The sequence below is a fragment of the Vombatus ursinus genome, unplaced genomic scaffold (assembly GCF_900497805.2).
Source record: "Vombatus ursinus unplaced genomic scaffold, bare-nosed wombat genome assembly UNPS02014775.1, whole genome shotgun sequence".
Lineage (NCBI taxonomy): Eukaryota > Metazoa > Chordata > Mammalia > Diprotodontia > Vombatidae > Vombatus > Vombatus ursinus.
The window spans coordinates 16,987,842-17,006,366 of NW_020954553.1; the positions used below are offsets into that span (position 1 = coordinate 16,987,842).

The 18,525-nt window shown below is 37.3% G+C and overlaps 1 protein-coding gene across 1 annotated transcript in view; it reads left to right on the top strand.

Moving 5' to 3' along the window:
* LOC114044784 (NACHT, LRR and PYD domains-containing protein 12-like) overlaps positions 1 to 18,525 on the top strand; it is a 77,973-nt gene that overhangs the window by 40,409 nt on the left and 19,039 nt on the right. The window contains 1 exon segment of the mRNA XM_027864469.1: positions 7,590 to 7,760. Within this exon segment, the coding sequence (XP_027720270.1) occupies positions 7,590 to 7,760 (171 nt within the window).

The window sequence follows — 18,525 nt, forward strand, 5'->3', positions numbered from 1 at the left end:
TATCTATCTATCTATCTATCTATCTATCTATCTATCTATCTATCTATATACATACTTATAATTCTTTCCCTCCAGCTACCCTAATACTGACAGCGGTCTCATGAGTTACAAATATCATCTTTCCATGGAGGAATGTAAACAGTTCAACCTTAATAAGTCTCTTATGATTTTCTCTTTCCGGTTTACCTCTTCATGTTCCACTCAAGTCTTGTATTTGAAAATCAAATTTTCTATTCAACTCTGGTTTTTTCATCAAGAATGCTTGAAAGTCCTCTATTTCACTAAATGACCATTTTTTCCCCTGCAGGATTATACTCACTTTTGCTGGGTAGGTGATTCTTGGTTGTAATCCTATATCCTTTGCTCTCTGGAATAGTGTATTCCATGCCCTGTGGTCCCTTAATGTAGAAGCTGCTAAATCTTGTGTTATCCTGATTGTGTTTCCACAGTACTTCAATTGTTTCTTTCTGGCTGCTTCTAATATTTTCTCCTTGACCTGGGAACTCTGGCTACAATATCCATAGGAGTTTTCCTTTGGGGATCTCTTTCAGGAGGAGGTTGGTGGATTCTTTCAATTTCTATTTTGCCCTCTGGTTCTAAAATATCAGGACAGTTTTCCTAGATAATTTCTTGAAAGATGATGTCTAGGCTCTTTTTTTGATCATGGCTTTCAGATAGTCCAATAATTTTTAAATTCTCTCTCCTGGATCTATTTTCCAGGTCAGTTGTTGTTTTTCCAATGAGATATTTCACATTGTTTTCTACTTTTTCATTCTTTTGGATTTGTTTTACAGTGTCTTGATTTCTCATGAAGTCACTAGCTTCCAATTGCTCTATTCTAATTTTTAAGGAAGTATTTTCTTCAGTAAGCTTTTGGACTTCCTTTCCCATTTGGCCAATTTTGCTTTTTAGGGCATTCTTCTCCTCATTGGCTTTTTGGACCTCTTTTGCCATTTGGGTTAGGCTATTTTTTAAGGTGTTATTTTCTTCAGTATTTTTTTGGGTCTCCTTTAGCAAGCTGTTGACTTGTTTTTCATGATTTTCTTGCATCATTCTCAGTTTTTCCTCTACTTCTCTTACTTGCTTCTCAAAATCCCTTTTGAGCTCTTCCAAGGCCTGGGACTGATTCATATTTTTCTTGGAGTCTTTGGATGTAGGAGCTTTGGCTTTGTTGTCTTCTTCTGGTTGTATGTTTTGATCTTCTTTGTCACCAAAGCAAGATAATATAGTCTGACTCTTTTTGTGCTGCTTACTCATGATCCTGGCCAATTACTTGAGTTTTAAACTCTTTGTTAAGGTAAAGTCTGCTTCCAATGTGAAGAGTGTACTGTCCCAAGCTTTGGGGGTTGGTACAGCTGTTTTCAGAGGTACTTCTAGGGACCTGTAAATTTTCAGTTCTTCCAAGGTGCTATGATAAGGGGCAAGGTGTTTCCTCTCCACTGCCACAACAAGCTCCACCGCACCAGCATTCCTCCTAATCCCAGGACCGCCCCTCAGAACTGTGACCCAGATCCAAGCACTGGTAAAGCAAGAGATTCCTGCCTCAGCACTGGCAAAGAGATCCTTGTAATCCCCCTCTGATCAGCCACTCGATTCCCCTTCAGTCTGTGGCCCGGAAGCTCAGGAAACAGTCGCTGCCCAGAGGGCACGCTCAGGACTGGTGACTGAGAACTAGCTCCTCTCTCACCACAGTCACAGACTTTTCCCACTGACCTTCCACATTATCTTTCGTGTTCCTGGGTTGAGAAGTCTGGAAACCACCACAGCTGCCTGTGATTTAGTCCTCTGAGGCCTGCTCCAGGGTCGCTGCAGCCTGCGAACCCACGCTGCACTGCGCTCCTCACCCAGCCCAGCGTGATATACCTTTCTGATCAACCATCCAGGCTGTCTTTGGCTGGAAATTTTTTTCACTCTGTCTTTTTGTGGGTTCTGATGCTGTAGAATTTGTTTAGAGCCATTTTTTTTAGGTATTTGGAGGGCTTTGCGAGAGAGCTCAAGACAGTCACTACTTTCCCTCCGCCATTTTGGTTTCGCCCTCTGGAAGGGACCCCAATTTTCTGTTTTCATTCTAATCTTGGCTACATTGTTTTTATCTGTATAAAAATTTAATTTAAAATAATTGAAAATTTCCATTTTATACTTCAACAATGCTCTTGCCTTATAATTTAAGGTCTGGTACTGCTGAATCACCTTCCTTTACATTTTTTCCCTTAGTTTCTTTGAAATTCTTGAGCTTGTGTTCTTCCAAATTAATTTTGTTATTATTTTTTCTAACTCAGTGAAATAATTTTTAATAATTTAATTGAGATAGCATCAAATAAGAACATAGGTAAAATTGTCATTTTTTTATTATTTTGGCTTTACCTATCCATGAACAATGAATATTTCTCCAATTATTTAAATATATGTTATATTTAATATATATTTATATTATAATATACAAAATTACATATAATTGTATTATATATTTATATAATAAATAAATAAATATTTTTTTTGTATGAGGAGTGTTTTATGTTTCTGTTCATGTAGTTCCTGTGTCTGTTTGGGCAGGTATACTCTTGGGTATTTTATACTGCCTACTTATTTTAAGTGTCAAAACAATATTTAATAATATTGGTGACACATAGTGTAGTTTTCCTATTTTTCTTTTTTAATTAAATCTTTTTTAGCTTTACCTTTGTCTGAGATCATGATTAGTACCCCTGCTTTTTTCTTTTTACATAATGCATTTTGTTCCAGCCCTTTATTTGATTTCTATGTGTATCTCTCATTTTTATTGTGTTTCCTGAAAGCAACATATTGTTGAATTTAGATATTTAATTCATTCTGCTATCCATTTCTTTTTTATGGATAAATTCATCTCATTTACATTCTAAGTTATAATTAATTTGTTGTGTATTATCCTCCATTTCATTTTTCTCCATTATCCTTTTTGCTCTATTTACCCTATCCCTCTAATTTATTTTGCTCATCTAATTTATTTGTACCTGCTACCTTTCCCACTGAATCTACCCCTCTGTAAGTTCCTTCCTTATCCTCTGCCCCACTCTCCACCTTAATCTACCCACCTTTCTCAAAGTTTTCTCCTTTATCCTCATTCCTAATTCTTAATTGACACACCCTTCTAAAAGTCCTTCCTTCATCCCCTCACCATCTTATTTCTTTCTAAATTTAGAAGACTTCATACCCTTCTAGATATGTTATTCTCTTTTTAACCCATTTCCAATGAGTAGAATTACCAGCCCACTACCCCAACTTGCTTTTTCATCAGTTCTCCCTTTTGTGCCTCCTTCAGATGAGAGAATTACTCCTTTTTATCTCTCTCTATGCAGGTTTCTTATTTTTTTTAGAATCACCCCATCATACACAGCTCAGCCCAAACCTTTCTTTCAAACTACTCAAATAATGATGACAGTCATAAGAATACTGATAACATTTTCCTTATGTAAGAAGTAAACAGTTTGACTGTATTGATTCCCTTATAATTGGTCTTTAATGTTTACCTTATATTTCTCTTGGATCTTATAGACTGAATTTTCAATTAAGTTCTGCTATTTTGTTACAAATATCTGAATGTCTTTCAATTTGTTAAATGTCCTTTTTTTGTTTTCATTTAGGATTATACTTAACTTTGCTGGGTAAGTTACCCTTGGTTGTAACCCCAGTTATTTTGCTCTAGGAAATACAGTGTTCTAACATCTACTGCCCTTCAACATAGTAGCTACTAGTTTTTGTGTAATCCTGATTGTAGCGCCATGATATTTACATTTTTTTCCTTGTTGCTTGTAATACTTTCTCCTTAGCCTAGGAGCTTTGAAACTTGGCTATGACATCCCTATAAGTTTTCCTCCTGGGATCTCTTTCAGGTGGTGATAGTGGATTTTTTTTTCTATTTCTGCTTTACCTTGTTGTTTTAGAACTTTAAGGCAACTTTCCTTAATAATTTCTTTTAATATTGTATCAATTCTTTTTTTGATCTTATCTTTCAGGTAGTCCGATTATTCTTATATTGTGTCTCCTCAATCTGTTCTCCAGATCAGTCATTTTTCTGATGTAATGTTTCACATTCTCTTCCATTTTTTCATTTTTTGATTTCATTTTATTATTTATTGGTGTTTTATAATGTCATTAGGTTCCCCTTGTCAATTCTAGTTTTCAAGGCATTATTTTCTTCATTAAATTTTTGATTCTCTATTTCCAGTTGATTGACTTTCTTTTCAAAATTTTTCTTGATTTTCTTGGATGGCTCTTTTATGCCCTAATTTTTCCTTGATCTCTCTTATTTGATTTTTAAAGTCTCTTCTGAGTTCTTCCAAGAACTCTTTTTGGGTTTGTGACCATTTGACTTTTCCCATTGAAAAAAGGAGTGCCTATTTTAGCTCCACTATCTTCCTCTGAATATGAACCCAGATCTTCTCTATCCCTATAGCAGCTATCTGTGGTTGGGTTCTTTTTCTTTTGCTTACTCATTTTTAGCAGCTTATTATTGATATTCAGGTTTTAGTCCCCCAGGTGTGGAGAATGATGCCTTAGTACTAAGGTCCTTCTTACTGTTACTTTCTGAGCTCTGACCCAGAGGCCAACCTTGGGCCCTTCTCTCCACCCCTAAGCCATGATTGGGGCCCCCAGTCACTCTTTCCCACAAATACTTGCTCCCTTTGATCACTCTATCCATGTTGGGATATGATTTGTGACTTCCTCTTCAGATCCTTTATTTTCTTTGTTTTCCATTTGAAGCTCATTTTCTCCAAGGAATAGATCATATTTTTTCTTTTAAACTGGGAAGTAGGAAGATATTCTCCAAGCACTTTAATTTCCTCCACTAGGAATGTAGCCATCCTACATCTTGTTGCTCTGTAGCTTTCACTTGGCTTTTATAGGCATACTCTCTAGATTGTTGGAAATGTCTCCCCACTTCTCCATGTTTCCTGGAACTGAGATCTTCAGTTCTTTGTCACTTTATAGTTAACTTACATAGATCATTCATATAGTTACTGCCAAGGCAAACTGCCTAGTAGTTGTGTCTCTTTTGAATATGAAGGGCTCAATTTCTTGGACTCTTGAGAAATGGTCTAGCTTGCAAGAGATCTTGGGGTTTACAAGCTTGATTTCTTCCTTAAAAACCATTCCCTAAACCCAGGTCACTCTGGCTCTCATTGATTGGCCAATTATAGGTCCCAGCCCAGCCCAAGTTGGTCATTGTTTGGACCCTGATGGCTCAGAGTGAATGTAAATAGCAATTGTTTCTGTTTTGGCGAGAAATTGTGAGGGTCTATCCCTCCCAAATTGATTTTTTGGAAGCAGGTAAGAGAGGCCATTCTTTGTCTCATTTCTTACTTAGGCTTTATCACTGAATGGGTGTTGCCTCAGTCAAACTGAGACCTTAGCTTAAAAAGGCCAAGGTCTGTTATTGTATCCTGGGCCATCTCCAGTCATCCTGATCTATATCTTGCCACTGGACCCAGATGACTGGAGGAGAAAGTGAGGCTGGTGACTTTTCACAGCCCTCCTTCATTTAAATCCAACTCACTTGCAAGTCATGGCATCACCCTTCTGATGTCAAGTTCCTTGTCCAGAACAAAGGACAAACAACAGCAGCAATAACAACAAGCTTTCAGGAGTCTTTCTTGCCTTTTCTAAGCATTCAGTCCAGTGTTACGATTTATTTGTGTTCTTGTGTTAGATGGTCATCTGACACTTGCAGGTTCCTTCCAAAGCTCTAATTTAAGCAAGAGTTACGTTCAGTGGTATTTTTGTGAGAAAGTCTTATGTATAACCAACCACTTCTCAGTTCTTGCCCTGTTGTCTAGACTTCAAACACTTTCTATACACATCTGATCTCATGAATTGTGACTGTATATACACAGACTGCTTCCTTTGCCAAGTGCAAAAAATCTTGGGTATTATAAGCTAAAAAGCACAACTGACTTAATCCCAATCTTATTCTTCTTATTCATAAAAATACCTAATCACAATTGACTTAATATTCCCCCCCCCATATCATGTGTTTGACAAACTATAACCCAGGGAATTAAATCAGAATGGAGGTGAAGAAGCAGTAGCTTTGGAAAAATGTATTTTGCTTGTAGTTTATAATTTTTTTTTATTTTTGCCTTTACGTATCACATACATTTCTCAACATAGTCCTATTATTCCCCTCCCCCCTCACAGAGTTGTGTCATATTTTATTAATTTTAGATTTTTTATGCTAATTTTAATGAACAACAAAAAGAGACTATTTCCATGTATGAAATAAAACAGATAAAAGATTATATATAAAATTCAAAATCTTCATGATATACATTTTGCTTTTTTTCTTAATTGTCTGTAATAAATTCACCATGCTAATGTCAAATTGTCTTGCTTATATATTTTCTCTCTGAACATCCTTCTCTACTTTTAAAAATAAAATTATTCTATAACCTTCATTTCTGTATTTGAGGTCCTTGTTATCTATAACTAACAGTGATTCTCTAGGCCAAAGGATATAGATATTTTAGTCATTTGTTAGCACAATTGCAAATTGGCTTTCTGTAAGTCATACCAATTCCCTTAGTAGGGAATCAGTGAGCCTATCTTACCACAGTTTTGCAACACTTTTTCCTATCTTTTGTCATTTTTGCCAATTTGCCTCCAAGTTGTTTTACTCAGTATTTTTCTTATTAGTAGTAATTTGTAGCCATCTTTAATATGGTTATTAGAGGTTTGCAACTTCTCTTTTGAGATCTGTTTGTTCAACTCCTTTGACCACTTACTTATTCATTGAGCAATAACTTAAATCATATAATTCTCTCAGTTCCCCATGTATATCTTGGATATTAGTCCCATATCAGAGATTTGCAGCCAACAAAACAAAATGAAACACAACACAACATTTTCCCAAAGTCTCGCCTTCTTATCATATCATTAATTTTATTCATGCAAAAATTTTTAAATTTCATGTAATGGATATGAGCTATTTTGTCTGTCTTTATTGTCACTACATAAGAATTTTCCCGTATTCTTAGTTGTCTGAGATTCCTTATCTGATCTTCTCCTCCTCCTCCTACTCCCCCTTCCCCTCCCCCCTCCTGCCTCCCCCCTTCCTCCTTCTTCCTTCTTCCTTCCTCTTCCTCTTCTTCTTTTTCACCTTCAGTATTCAGGCCACATGTATATTTTGAGCTAATTACAGTACATGTTGTAAATATTAGTTTAAACCTAATTTCTGCCAAAAAAAACTTTCCAGTTTTTCCAGTAATTGTTTTTCATATGAGTTTTTCCATGACTAATTTATGTTTTCAAGTCTACTGAAGATTCCTGATTCTTATTAATCTGATTTATTGCTATACTTTTCTATTTTTTAGCTAGTACTAAATAGTTTTGATGATTCTTGCCTTATAGTATAATATGAAGTCTAAAAATGTTGTTCTCTGGAAGACATTAACCATTTTAAAAGAAACTACATTATTCCACTGAAAAGGAGATGATAAAGAATGGTGATCATAAAGTGGATGTGTTTTTAGCATTGCCCAGAGAAAGATAGGAAGTGAATTAATCACAGAAAATTGAATTGACCACTTTCATTCTGATTATGTTTTCTCTTACAGTTTGATGACTCATGATCTTCCCCCTACATGTTACGAGAATCTCTTCTCTGCTCTCAGTAGCAATGAGAGCCTGAAAAACCTGCATTTGAGTGGAAAGTCCTTTGAGGAGAAGGAAATAGAACTTCTATGTAAGGCCTCGGAAAACCAAAACTGCAGGTTAGAGACATTGAGGTGAGTGCTCCCATGTTATCTTTGTAGATGTTCTGCTTGTCATTAGGGACAGGAGTGCATTAGGAAGAGAGAGCAACACAAACCAGGGAATGGAGAGTGGAAATTGTCTGCCAATCTCAGTTCAGGATTCACAGTGTTAGGCCCTTCTCCCTCTCAGTATGCTCTAAGGAGTAACATGACAGAGAAAGATTGGTTGGCTAAGGTAATACTGCCTTTCTTTCTTTAACAGCCAATTATCACATCTATGTGTATGGCTCCCAAATCTGTATTATCGGTCCTAGTCTATGGATATCCAGTAAGCATGTCAAACTCAACATGTCTAAACAGAACTGGTTGTCTTTTCAACAAAACCTACATCTCTTCCTAACTTCCTTATTTCTGTTGAGGATACCATTCTTCTAGTCACTCAGGTTTGCAATTTCAAGATTATCCTTAATTCCTCATTTTCTTACCTCATGCATACAATCAGTTTTGAAATCTTGTAATTTCTTCTAACAAAAAAGTCTTCTTTATCTGTTTCTTATATCAGTGCTTACAACTCCTCTTCTAGTTCAGACCCTCATCACTTTTCATCTTCACTACTGCCATAGCCTACTAAGTGGTTTCCATACTTCAATTCTTTCCCCTCTCTAATCCATCCTCCCTGCAGCTGCCTTAATGATTTCCTTAAGCACCCATCTGACCATGCCATTCCCTTATTCAATAAACTCTAAATTGCTCCCTATTACCTGCAAGAACAAATATGAAATCCTCTGTTTGGCTTTTAATACCCTCTAACAAGCTGACTTCTCCAACCTTACTACACCTTACTTTCTTCACACATTCTGTGGGCCAGCCAGAGTGACCTTACTATTGTTCACGTACTGCAGTTCATCTCCTGCCTCTGTGCCTTTGCCTTGGCTGGCCACCATGCCTAGAATGGTCTCCCTTTTTTTACCCCTGCCTCATAGAGATCCTAGTGTCCTTTAATACTCATTTTCAACACTAACCTCATCATGAAGCCTTTCCTGATCAGCCAAGCTATTAGTGCCCTCCTCACAAAAATTCACTTGTATCTATTTTGTTTCTTCCTATCTATTTATACATTATCTCCCCTGATAGGATGCAAACTCCTTGAAGGCAGGGACTATTCCACTTGTATCTTTGTATCTCCAATATCTAGTGCTCTGCCTGGTACATAGTAGGTGTTTAATAACTCTGTTTACTGTTTTATTGCAATGCGTTTTAATAGGAGAAAGCTAAGCAGAATTGAGAGAGGCTTAGGGAGAAGAGATAATTAGGAATAATTGGCCAAATAGAAAATATCTTGGGTATTATAAGCTAGAAACTGACATTAACTCCTTATCTTTTCCTCTAGCTGTGTTTTTAAAAATACTTAATCGGGGGGTAGCTAGATTGTGCAGTGGATAGAGCACCAGCTCCACAGTCATTAAGACCTGAGTTCAAATCTGGCCTCAGACCCATAACACTTACTAGCTGTGTGACTTTAGGCATGTCACTTAACCTCAATTGTGTTGCCCACCACCCAAAAAGAAAAAAAAATACTTTATCAGGATTGAATTCATCGTTAATCTTTCCCTTTCATATGTTTGAGACAATACATGCCATAAAAGGAAATCAGAGTGAAGGGAATGGGAAATGGTTTTGGGAGAATACATTTTCTTCCTTTTCAAATTTTTTTCAAGTATATTTTCCTCTTCTTTTCCTTCCCAGAGAGCTATTCCCTATAACATAGAATTTTAAAAGAGAAAAAAAAACATTTAAAAGAACCAGTCAACACATCAACCAAGTCTACTATCATATGTATTTTTCCGCACCCATAATTCCCCACATCTTCAAAGGAGAGGAGAATTTTATATGGATGGTAAGATGCTCAAGATGTTCCTCTTTGTAGATGGTAGTTGTCTCAGTTGCATCAAGCAATAGAACATTGCAGTAAATCTATAACCACTCAAAGGAGTGACACTTAGGACAAACCAAATGGATGAAAAATATCTGTTTACAGATTTGAATGAAAAACCTATAAAACTCATCCATTAATGTGTATATCTGGGACAAACAGTACAAATGGACATTGAATTGGGCTCCTAATTGAAAAGGAGGTGGTGAATGATCTGGATTGCCTTCAGGAAATTTCAGTTATTTTCTGGCTCAAAGATTCCCATGGACACAGAGACCCATCTTTTCTTTTTCTTTTTTTTCTTATTTTTTTCCAATTTATTTATTTATTTTTAGTTTTCAACATTCACTTCCACAAGATTTTGAATTCCAAACTTTCTCCCCATCCCTCCCCTCCTCCCATCCCTAATGACTTGCATTCTGATTCCTACTTCACCCAATCTGTTCTTCCTTCTATTCTCTCCCTCTTATCCCCTTCCCTTTCTCTTTTCCAGTAGGGCAGCATAGATCTCTATACCCCTTTGCCTGTATACCTTATTTCTCAGTTACATGTAAAAACAATTTTTAACATTTGTTTTTAAAACTTTGAGTTCAAAATTCTTTCCCCTCCTCCCTCCCCAGACCCACCCTCATTGAGAAGGCAAGCAATTCGACATAGGCCATACATGTGTAGTCATGCAAAACACTTCCATAATAGTCATGTTGTGGGAATTACTATATTTCCCTCCATCTTCTCCTATTTATTCTATTCTCTCCTTTGTCCCTATCCCTCCTCAAAAGTGTTTTCTTCTAATTACCCCCTCCCCCAATCTGCCCTCCCTTTTACCACCCCTTCCTCTCTTAACCCCTTCCCCCATACTTTCCTGTAGGGTAAGATAGATTTCCATACCCATTTGGGTATGTATGTTATTCCTTTTTCAAGCCAAATCCAATGAGAATATAGTTCGCTCATTCCTTCTCACCTTCCCCTTCTTTCCATCCACTGTAAAAGCCTTTTCTTCTCTGTTTCATGTGAGATATTTTACCTCATTCTACTTCTTCCTTTACCCTCCTCTCAGTATAATCTCCCACCCCTTAATTTTATTTTCCAGATATCACCCCTTCATCTTCAACTCATCCTGCATCCTCTATCTATCTTTCTATCTATAAAAACATATACTTTTTTCCCTCCCACTACCCTAATACTGACAAAGGACTCATGAGTTACGAATATCATCTGTCCCTGCAGGGATGTAAACAGTTCAACCTTAATAAGTCTCTTATGATTTCTCTTTCCTGTTTACCTCTTCCATGTTTCACTTGAGTCTTGTATTTGAAGGTCAAATTTTCTATTCAGCTCTGGTTTTTTCCACAAGAATGCTTGAAAGTCCTCTATTTCATTGAATGACCAATTTTCACCCTGAAGGATTATACTCAGTTTTGCTGGGTAGGTGATTCTAGGTTGTAGTTGTAATTCCTTTGCCCTCCAGAATATCATACTCCATGCCCTCCGGACCCTTAATGTAGAAGCTGATAAATCTGGTGTTATCCTGATTGTGTTTCCATAATACTTGAATTGTGTCCTTCAGGCTGCTCCAACATCTTCTCCTTGACCTAGGAATTCTGGAATTTGGCTACAACATTCCTAGGAGTTTTCCTTTGGGGATCTCTTTCAGGAGGTGATTGGTGGATTCTTTTGCCCTCTGATTCTAAAATATCAGGGAAGTTTTCCTTAATAATTTCTTGAAAGATGATGTCTAGGCTCTTTTTTGATCATGGCTTTCAGGTAGTCCAATAATTTTTAAGTTCTCTCTCCTGGATCTATTTTCCAGGTCAGTTGTTTTTCCAATGAGATATTTCACATTCTCTTCTATTTTTTCATTCCTTTTGATTAGTGTGACAGTGCCTTGATTTCTCAAAATGTCCCTATCTTCCAATTTCTCCATTCCAATTTTTAAGGAAGTATTTTCTTCAGTAAGCTTTTGGACTTCCTTTTCCATTTGGCTGATTTCACTTTTAAAGGCATTCTTCTCCTCATTGATTTTTTGGACCTCTTTTGCCATTTGGGTTAGGCTATTTTTTAAGATGTTATTTTCTTCAGTATTTTTTGAGTCTCCTTTAGCATCACTCTCAGTTTTTCCTCTACTTCTCTTACTTGCTTCTCAAAATCGTTTTTGAGCTCTTTCATGGCCTAGGACCAATTCATATTTTCCTTGGAGGTTTTGGATGTAGGAGCTTTGGCTTTGTTGTCTTCTTCTGATTGTATATTTTGATCTTCTTTGTCATCAAAGTAAGATAATACAGTCTGACTCTTTTTGCACTGCTTGCTCATGATCCCAGCCAATTACGTGAGTTATAAACTCTTTGTTAAGGTAGGGGTCTTCTTCCAGTGTGGAGAATGTACTGTCCTAATCTTCAGGAATTTTGTGCAGCTGTGTTCAGAGATACTTCTAGGGACCCGTAAATTTTCAGTTCTTCCAAGGTGGTATGATCAAGGGGGAGGTGTTTACTCCTTTCCTGGCCTGTGCTCTGTTCTATGAGCACTCTTTTCTGTTTTGGAACTGTGGAGAGGCTTTCCTCTCCACAGCCGCTACCAACTCCACCACGCCAGTGCTCCTCCTTGCCCCAGGACTGCCACCCAGAACTGTGACCCAGATCCAAGCAAGGGCAAAGCAAGAGAATCCTGCACCAGCAGAGAGATCCCTGCAATCCCCCTCTGATCAGCCACTCGATTCGAGGCCAGAAGCTCAAGAGGCAGCCACTGCCCCCTCTGAGCTCAGGGACTGGAGCTGAGACTACCAGCTTCTCTCTCTCTCCCTGCTGACACAGACTTTTCCCACTGACTTTCCAAGTTGTCTTTGGCATTCATGGGTTGAGAAGTCTGTAAACTGCCACAGCAGCCTGTGATTCAGTCCTCTGAGGCCTGCTCCAGGGTTACTGCAGCCTGCACTCCCACGCCAAACTGTGCTCCTCTCCCAGCCTGGGAGATATACCTTTCTGATCAACCATACAGGTTGTTTTGGGCTGGAAATTTGTTTCGTTCTGAATTTTTGTGGGTTCTGCTGCTTTAGAATTTGTTTAGAGTCATTTTTTTATAGGTATTTGGAGGAGTTTGGGGGAAAGCTCAAGCAAGTCACTGCTTTTACTCCACCATCTAGGCTCCACCCCTTCTGCTCAACTTTCATGAAGAATGAGTGCCTGAAAGACTTGTGCCTGAGTAATACTTACTTTGGAGGTTGTGCAATGAAACTCTTGTGTAAAGCCTTGAGAAATCAGAATTGTAAACTACACACCCAGAGGTGAGACCAATAGGTGTTTTGTGAAGGGTTCCATGAGATGAGGTAGGTAAAAAGAAAGCACAAATTAGAAAGGAAAGAGTGAGACTTTCTTGTATAAGGCTGGATCAGGGTGACCCCCTGATCAGAACACTTTGATCTCTTTCATAAATGATGTGTAATAGATCCTTCTTCCCTCCTCTTGTGTCTTGGGTCCCAGTTCATTGGAGAATGGTTTGCTGAAGGAAGCATGCAGTTCCCTGTGACAGGCCCACTGAAGGTTCTATAAGACACAGAGTCAGAGGAAGTTGGGGAAGAGTGTACCATGTTAATGACTAAATATTATGAAGATTGGATTCCCTCTGCCCAGTGATTCTTATGCTAGTTTCTAAGGGGTCATTAGCTCTTCCTCTATGATAAAATCACATAATTCCATAGTTGGAAGTAATCTCAAAGATCTTCTGGATCAATGTGTACCTGAACAGGAATCCCCCGTTCAGCACCTCTGACAAATGGTTATTCAACCTCCATTGGAGAAGCAATTCATTCCCTGTTTGGACAACTTCAATTGTTAAAACATTTTTACTTAACAAAGTTCAGATCTGCCTTTCTAGCCACAGTGGGTAGAATTAAGGCACAATTGTTATAGGTTTCAAACAAAATAGACATACCGTAATCCCCATTCTAAGTGACATACCTTCACATTGTTAAAGACAGCTGTCATGTCTCCCCAAGTCTTCTTTCTCTAGTCAAAACATTCCTTGCTTGTTCAGCTCATCCTCCTGTAGCAGGATGTCCAGTTTGTTTACTACTTTGGTTATTTGCTATACTGTTGGACTTGCTATAGTTTGTCAATATCCTTCCTAAACTGAGGCACTCAGAACTGAATATAACAATTCTATTGTAATCTAAGAAAAAAAATATTGAAAAACTCTCCACATTATTTCCAAGTACGAGATTTCCCTCTCTGTCTCTCTCTGTTTCTCTCTGTCTCTCTCTCTCTTTGGCAATTGGGGTTAAGTGACTTGCCCACAGTCACACAGCTAGTAAGTGTCAAGTGTTTGATCTGAGGCTGGATTTGAACTCAGGTCCTTCTAACTTCAGAGCTGGTGCTCTATCCACTGTGCCACCTAGCTGCCCCTCTAGATTTCTCTTAATGCAGTCTAATTTCACATTAGGTTTTTCTTGACTAACCTGTGTAAGTTTTGACTGGTTGTCCAGACCACAGTTTTCATTCACACTGAAATTGGAGACCACTGGAAGGCTGAATATTTATTCTGAAGTTCTCAGAACTTTGTTTTTTTGTGTTTCAGCATTTTACCATTCATTATAATTGTTCTTCCCTTCTTTTGAAAAATGAATTGTCATTAAGGCCAGCCTAGAATTTATTGAATCTTATACTTCTGGCCCTGAGAGAACTGCAGAAAAAATCTAGCGGGTTGAGGTTCCTAGTCACCAAGATATCCAGAACTTTGGAGTCCAACTTCCTGTTTTTCTACTTTTCCCATTCTCACCCCAAGTAAGCTCTTTATCATGACCTGGGTATACCTCTCTTCTTCCATTCCAGCTTGCCTCCTGGATATCATGTGCATTGACACCCATTCTTCACCCCATGGATTGCCTTACTCACTACAACCTTAGAATTCTTTAGTTTGTAGTATACAATATAAAGACTGGAGATTTTCTCAGAATTTCAGAGTTGGATGTGACTTTAATGGCCATCTAGTCCAACCCATTCTCCATAATTATCCCCATTATGAAACATACAAGTGATTATGCAACATTTGCTTCCAGATTTCCATGGGGAAACCTACTACCTTTCAAGGGAGTTCATTTCTCTTTTGAGGAGCACTAATTGTTAGGAAGTTTTTCCATATGTCTGACTTAAAGTGGCCTTTATTGCTGTCCATGGTTATGCCTTCTAGGGCTGAACAAATGCAATCCCTTTTCTATATGACAGCCCTTGAAGTACTTGAAGATGACTGTCATCACCCCCTAAAGATGCCATTTTCTTCAGCAAATCCTCATGTGGCCTAGGCTCCGAATCCTTCCCCATTCTGCTTGTTCTTTTCTGGACTTTGTTCAGCATTTCAATGTCCTATACAGATAGTAGTACCAGAACCCAACACAGTATTTCAGATATGACCTGATCAGGGCTCTGTCATGTGCTCCTGAAGTTTATTTCTTCTTAAAGCCCCAAATCAGTTTAGCTTTTTTGGTTGCCATATCACACTGTGCACTGGGCTTTGAGTCCCCTAAAACACCCAGACCTTTTTCAGATAAACTGTTATCCAACCCTAACTTTCTGGTTTTATATGAGATGATCAATTCACATAATATATATAAAGCACTTTGTAGACCTTAAAGCACTCTATAAAATGCTAACTATTATCAGTTTTTATTGTATTTGTAAAGTCAGTTATTTAACCCATGTTTGAATTTATATTAATTTCTATTAAATATCACCTTACTATATTCAGAGCAATACTGTAGCCTAATGATATTTTTTTGGATCATTTGTCTGCTTTTCCCATCCAAGTGTTATGTAATCTTCACATTTAAAAAAGATGACACATATGTTTCTGTCCAAGTCATTGACCAAATGTTAAACAGCATAGGGTCAAGTCCAACCCTCCAGGGCAATCCACCGGAGACCTCCTTCCAAACTGATATACAACAATTAATTATTACACTTTGAATGTGGCCATTCACAAAATCACTATTGTTTAACCCACATTTCTAAATATTTTGTGCAAGAGAACCATAAGGCTTTATCAAACACTTTACTACAATCTAGGTGAAACCTATCTATAGTATTACTTTTATAGTAACACTGGCAGCAAAAGGAAATATCCAGCATGGCCTGATCTTGCTGAAGCCATGCTGGTTCTTTGCGATCACCAATTCCATTTTTGTATCTTCACTAGCAATCTCAAAGAGATATTCAAAAATTGTCCTTGTTATATATAAGTAGCAGTGGATCTCTAGGAGTAGGGTATAGATATTTTAGTAATTTGTTACCATAATTCCAAATTGGCTTCTCATAACAGTCACATCAATTCTCTAAGTAGAGAATATCTTCCCATAATTCTCTAACACTAATTTTCTCTATCTTTTGTCATTTTTACTAATTTGCCTCAGAGTTGCTTTTTACTCTGCATTTCTATTAGTAGTAGCAGTTTGTAGCAGTCTTTCATATGATTATCAGAGATTTGCAGTTTTTCTTTTGAGATCTGTTTATTGATCTCCTTTGATCATTCACTCATTGAGCAGTGTTTTAAATCATATCATTCAGTTCCCCATATTTGTCCTGGATATATTAGTCCCATATCATATTTGATGCCATAAAACAAAACAAACATTTTCCAAATGTCTCCCTTTCTTGTTATGCCATTAACTCAGTTTATGCAAAAATTTATCAATTTCATGTAATCTATATGTGCTATTTTGTCGTTTATGATTGCCACTAAGAATTTCCCCATATTTGTATTTATCTAAGTTTCCTGATCTTATTCTCATCTTCTTCTATTTATTATTTTTTTTACATTATGACCTTCAATATTCAGGCTACATGTACATTTTGAGCTAATTGTGGCATATGTAGCAAATGTTGGTTTAAACCTAATTTCTGCCAAAATGCTTTCCAGTTTCTCCAGCAATTATTTTTTCATATAAGGTGTTCTTGCATGAGTAATTTGTATCCTCATGTCTATTGAAGATAAACTATTGAGTTTGGTTGTTTCTGATTCTTATTTAATCCAGTCTATTGGTATACTTTTCAATTTTTTAACCAGTTTTACATAGTTTTGATTATTTTTCCCTTAGAGTAAAATTTGAGGTCTAAAAATGCTGTTCTCAGGGCAGAGCCAAGATGGCAGAGAGAAGCCAGGAAGGTGCCTGAGCTCTCCCCAGTTTTCATTGAAAACAACATTAAGTCAAGCCTCTAATGGATTCTGGTACAACAGAACCCACAAAAAGATGGAGTGAAACAACTTTCCAGCTTAAGATAACTTAGAAGAACTTCAGGGAAGGTCTATCTCATTTGGGTAAAAGGGGAGAAAAGCCCAGTGCAGATGGTGTCTGAGCAAGATAGTGGGAGGCTTTTAGCTGCAACATAGATCAGCAGCCAAGGCCCCTCAGTCCTTGTTCAGCAGGCCAGCAGTGAGGCCTCCAGCCTCAGTGTAGAAGGCAAATTGTGAGCCCCAGAACCCTGGCACAACAGGCATGATTAGGCCAAGGCACTCTCAGTGTCATGGGCAAGCCACAGGCATCTGAGGCCCCTGCATGAAAAGCTCATGACCATGCCCCTGGCCATAAGTATTAGAAGGTTGGGATAGTGCCCCCTCTCCCCCAGGAGCAGAGCTCAAATTTAAAATTCATGAAATAGGCTGGAAAATGAGTAAGAAACAGAATAGAACCCTCACCATAGAAAGCTATTATGGAGATGGGGAAGATCAAAACACAAACTCAGAAGAGGACAATGTCAAAATGCCTAAATATGAACAGCCTCAAAGGGGAATGTTAATTGGTCTCAAGTCTAAAAATTCCTCTTGGAAGAGCTCAGAAAGGATCTTAAAAATCAAGTAAAAGAAATAGAAGAATAATTGAAAAAAGAAATGACAGTTATGCAGATTTATGAAAAAAGATTCAACACCTTAAAAAAGGAAACACGAAAATTGACTGAAGAAAACAACTCCTTAAAAATAGAATTGGCCAAATGGAAAAAAATCCAATGAAGAAAACAACTCTTTTAAAAGTACAATTGGCCAAATGGAAAAGGAGGTATAAATGCTATCTGAAGAATATTGTTCCTTAAAAATTAGATTTGGATAAGTTGAAGTTAATGACTATGAGACATTAACAATCAGTCAAACAAAATCAAAAGACTGAATAAATAGAAGAAAATTTAAAATGCTTCATTGGAAAAAAAACAACTGACCTGGAAAACAGATCTAAGAGAGATAATTTAGGAATTATTGGACCACTTGAAGGTAATGATCAAAAACAGAGCCTGGACAGCATGTTTCAAGATATTATCAAGGAAAACTACCCTAATATCCTAGAACCTGGGGGTAAAATAGTCACTGAAAGAATCCACTGATCACCTCCTGAAATGGATCCCAAAATTAAAACTCCAAGGAATATTGGAGCCATATTCCAGAATTATCAGTTCAAGAAAAAACACTGCAAGCCAACAGAAAGAAACAATTCCAATATCAAAAAGCCACAGTCAGGATTACATAGGACTTAGCATCTTCTACATTAAAGGATCAGAGAGCTTAGATTATGATATTCTGGAAGGTAAAGGAGCTTAGCATACAACCAGGAATCAACTAACAAGCAAAATTGAACATAATCTTTCAGGAGAAAAGGTGACATTCAATGAAATAGGTGACTTTCAAACTTTGCTGATGAAAAGATCAGAACTAAACAGAAAATTCAATCTTCAAATATAAGACTCAAGGGGAGCATACAGAAACATGAATAGGAAAGAAAGGAAAAAAAAAACATGTTATTCAATAAGATTTAAACTGTTTTCCCTACATGGAAATATGATACTTATAACTCTAGAGAACTGTATCTCTGTTAGGGCACTTAGAAGGTGTATACAT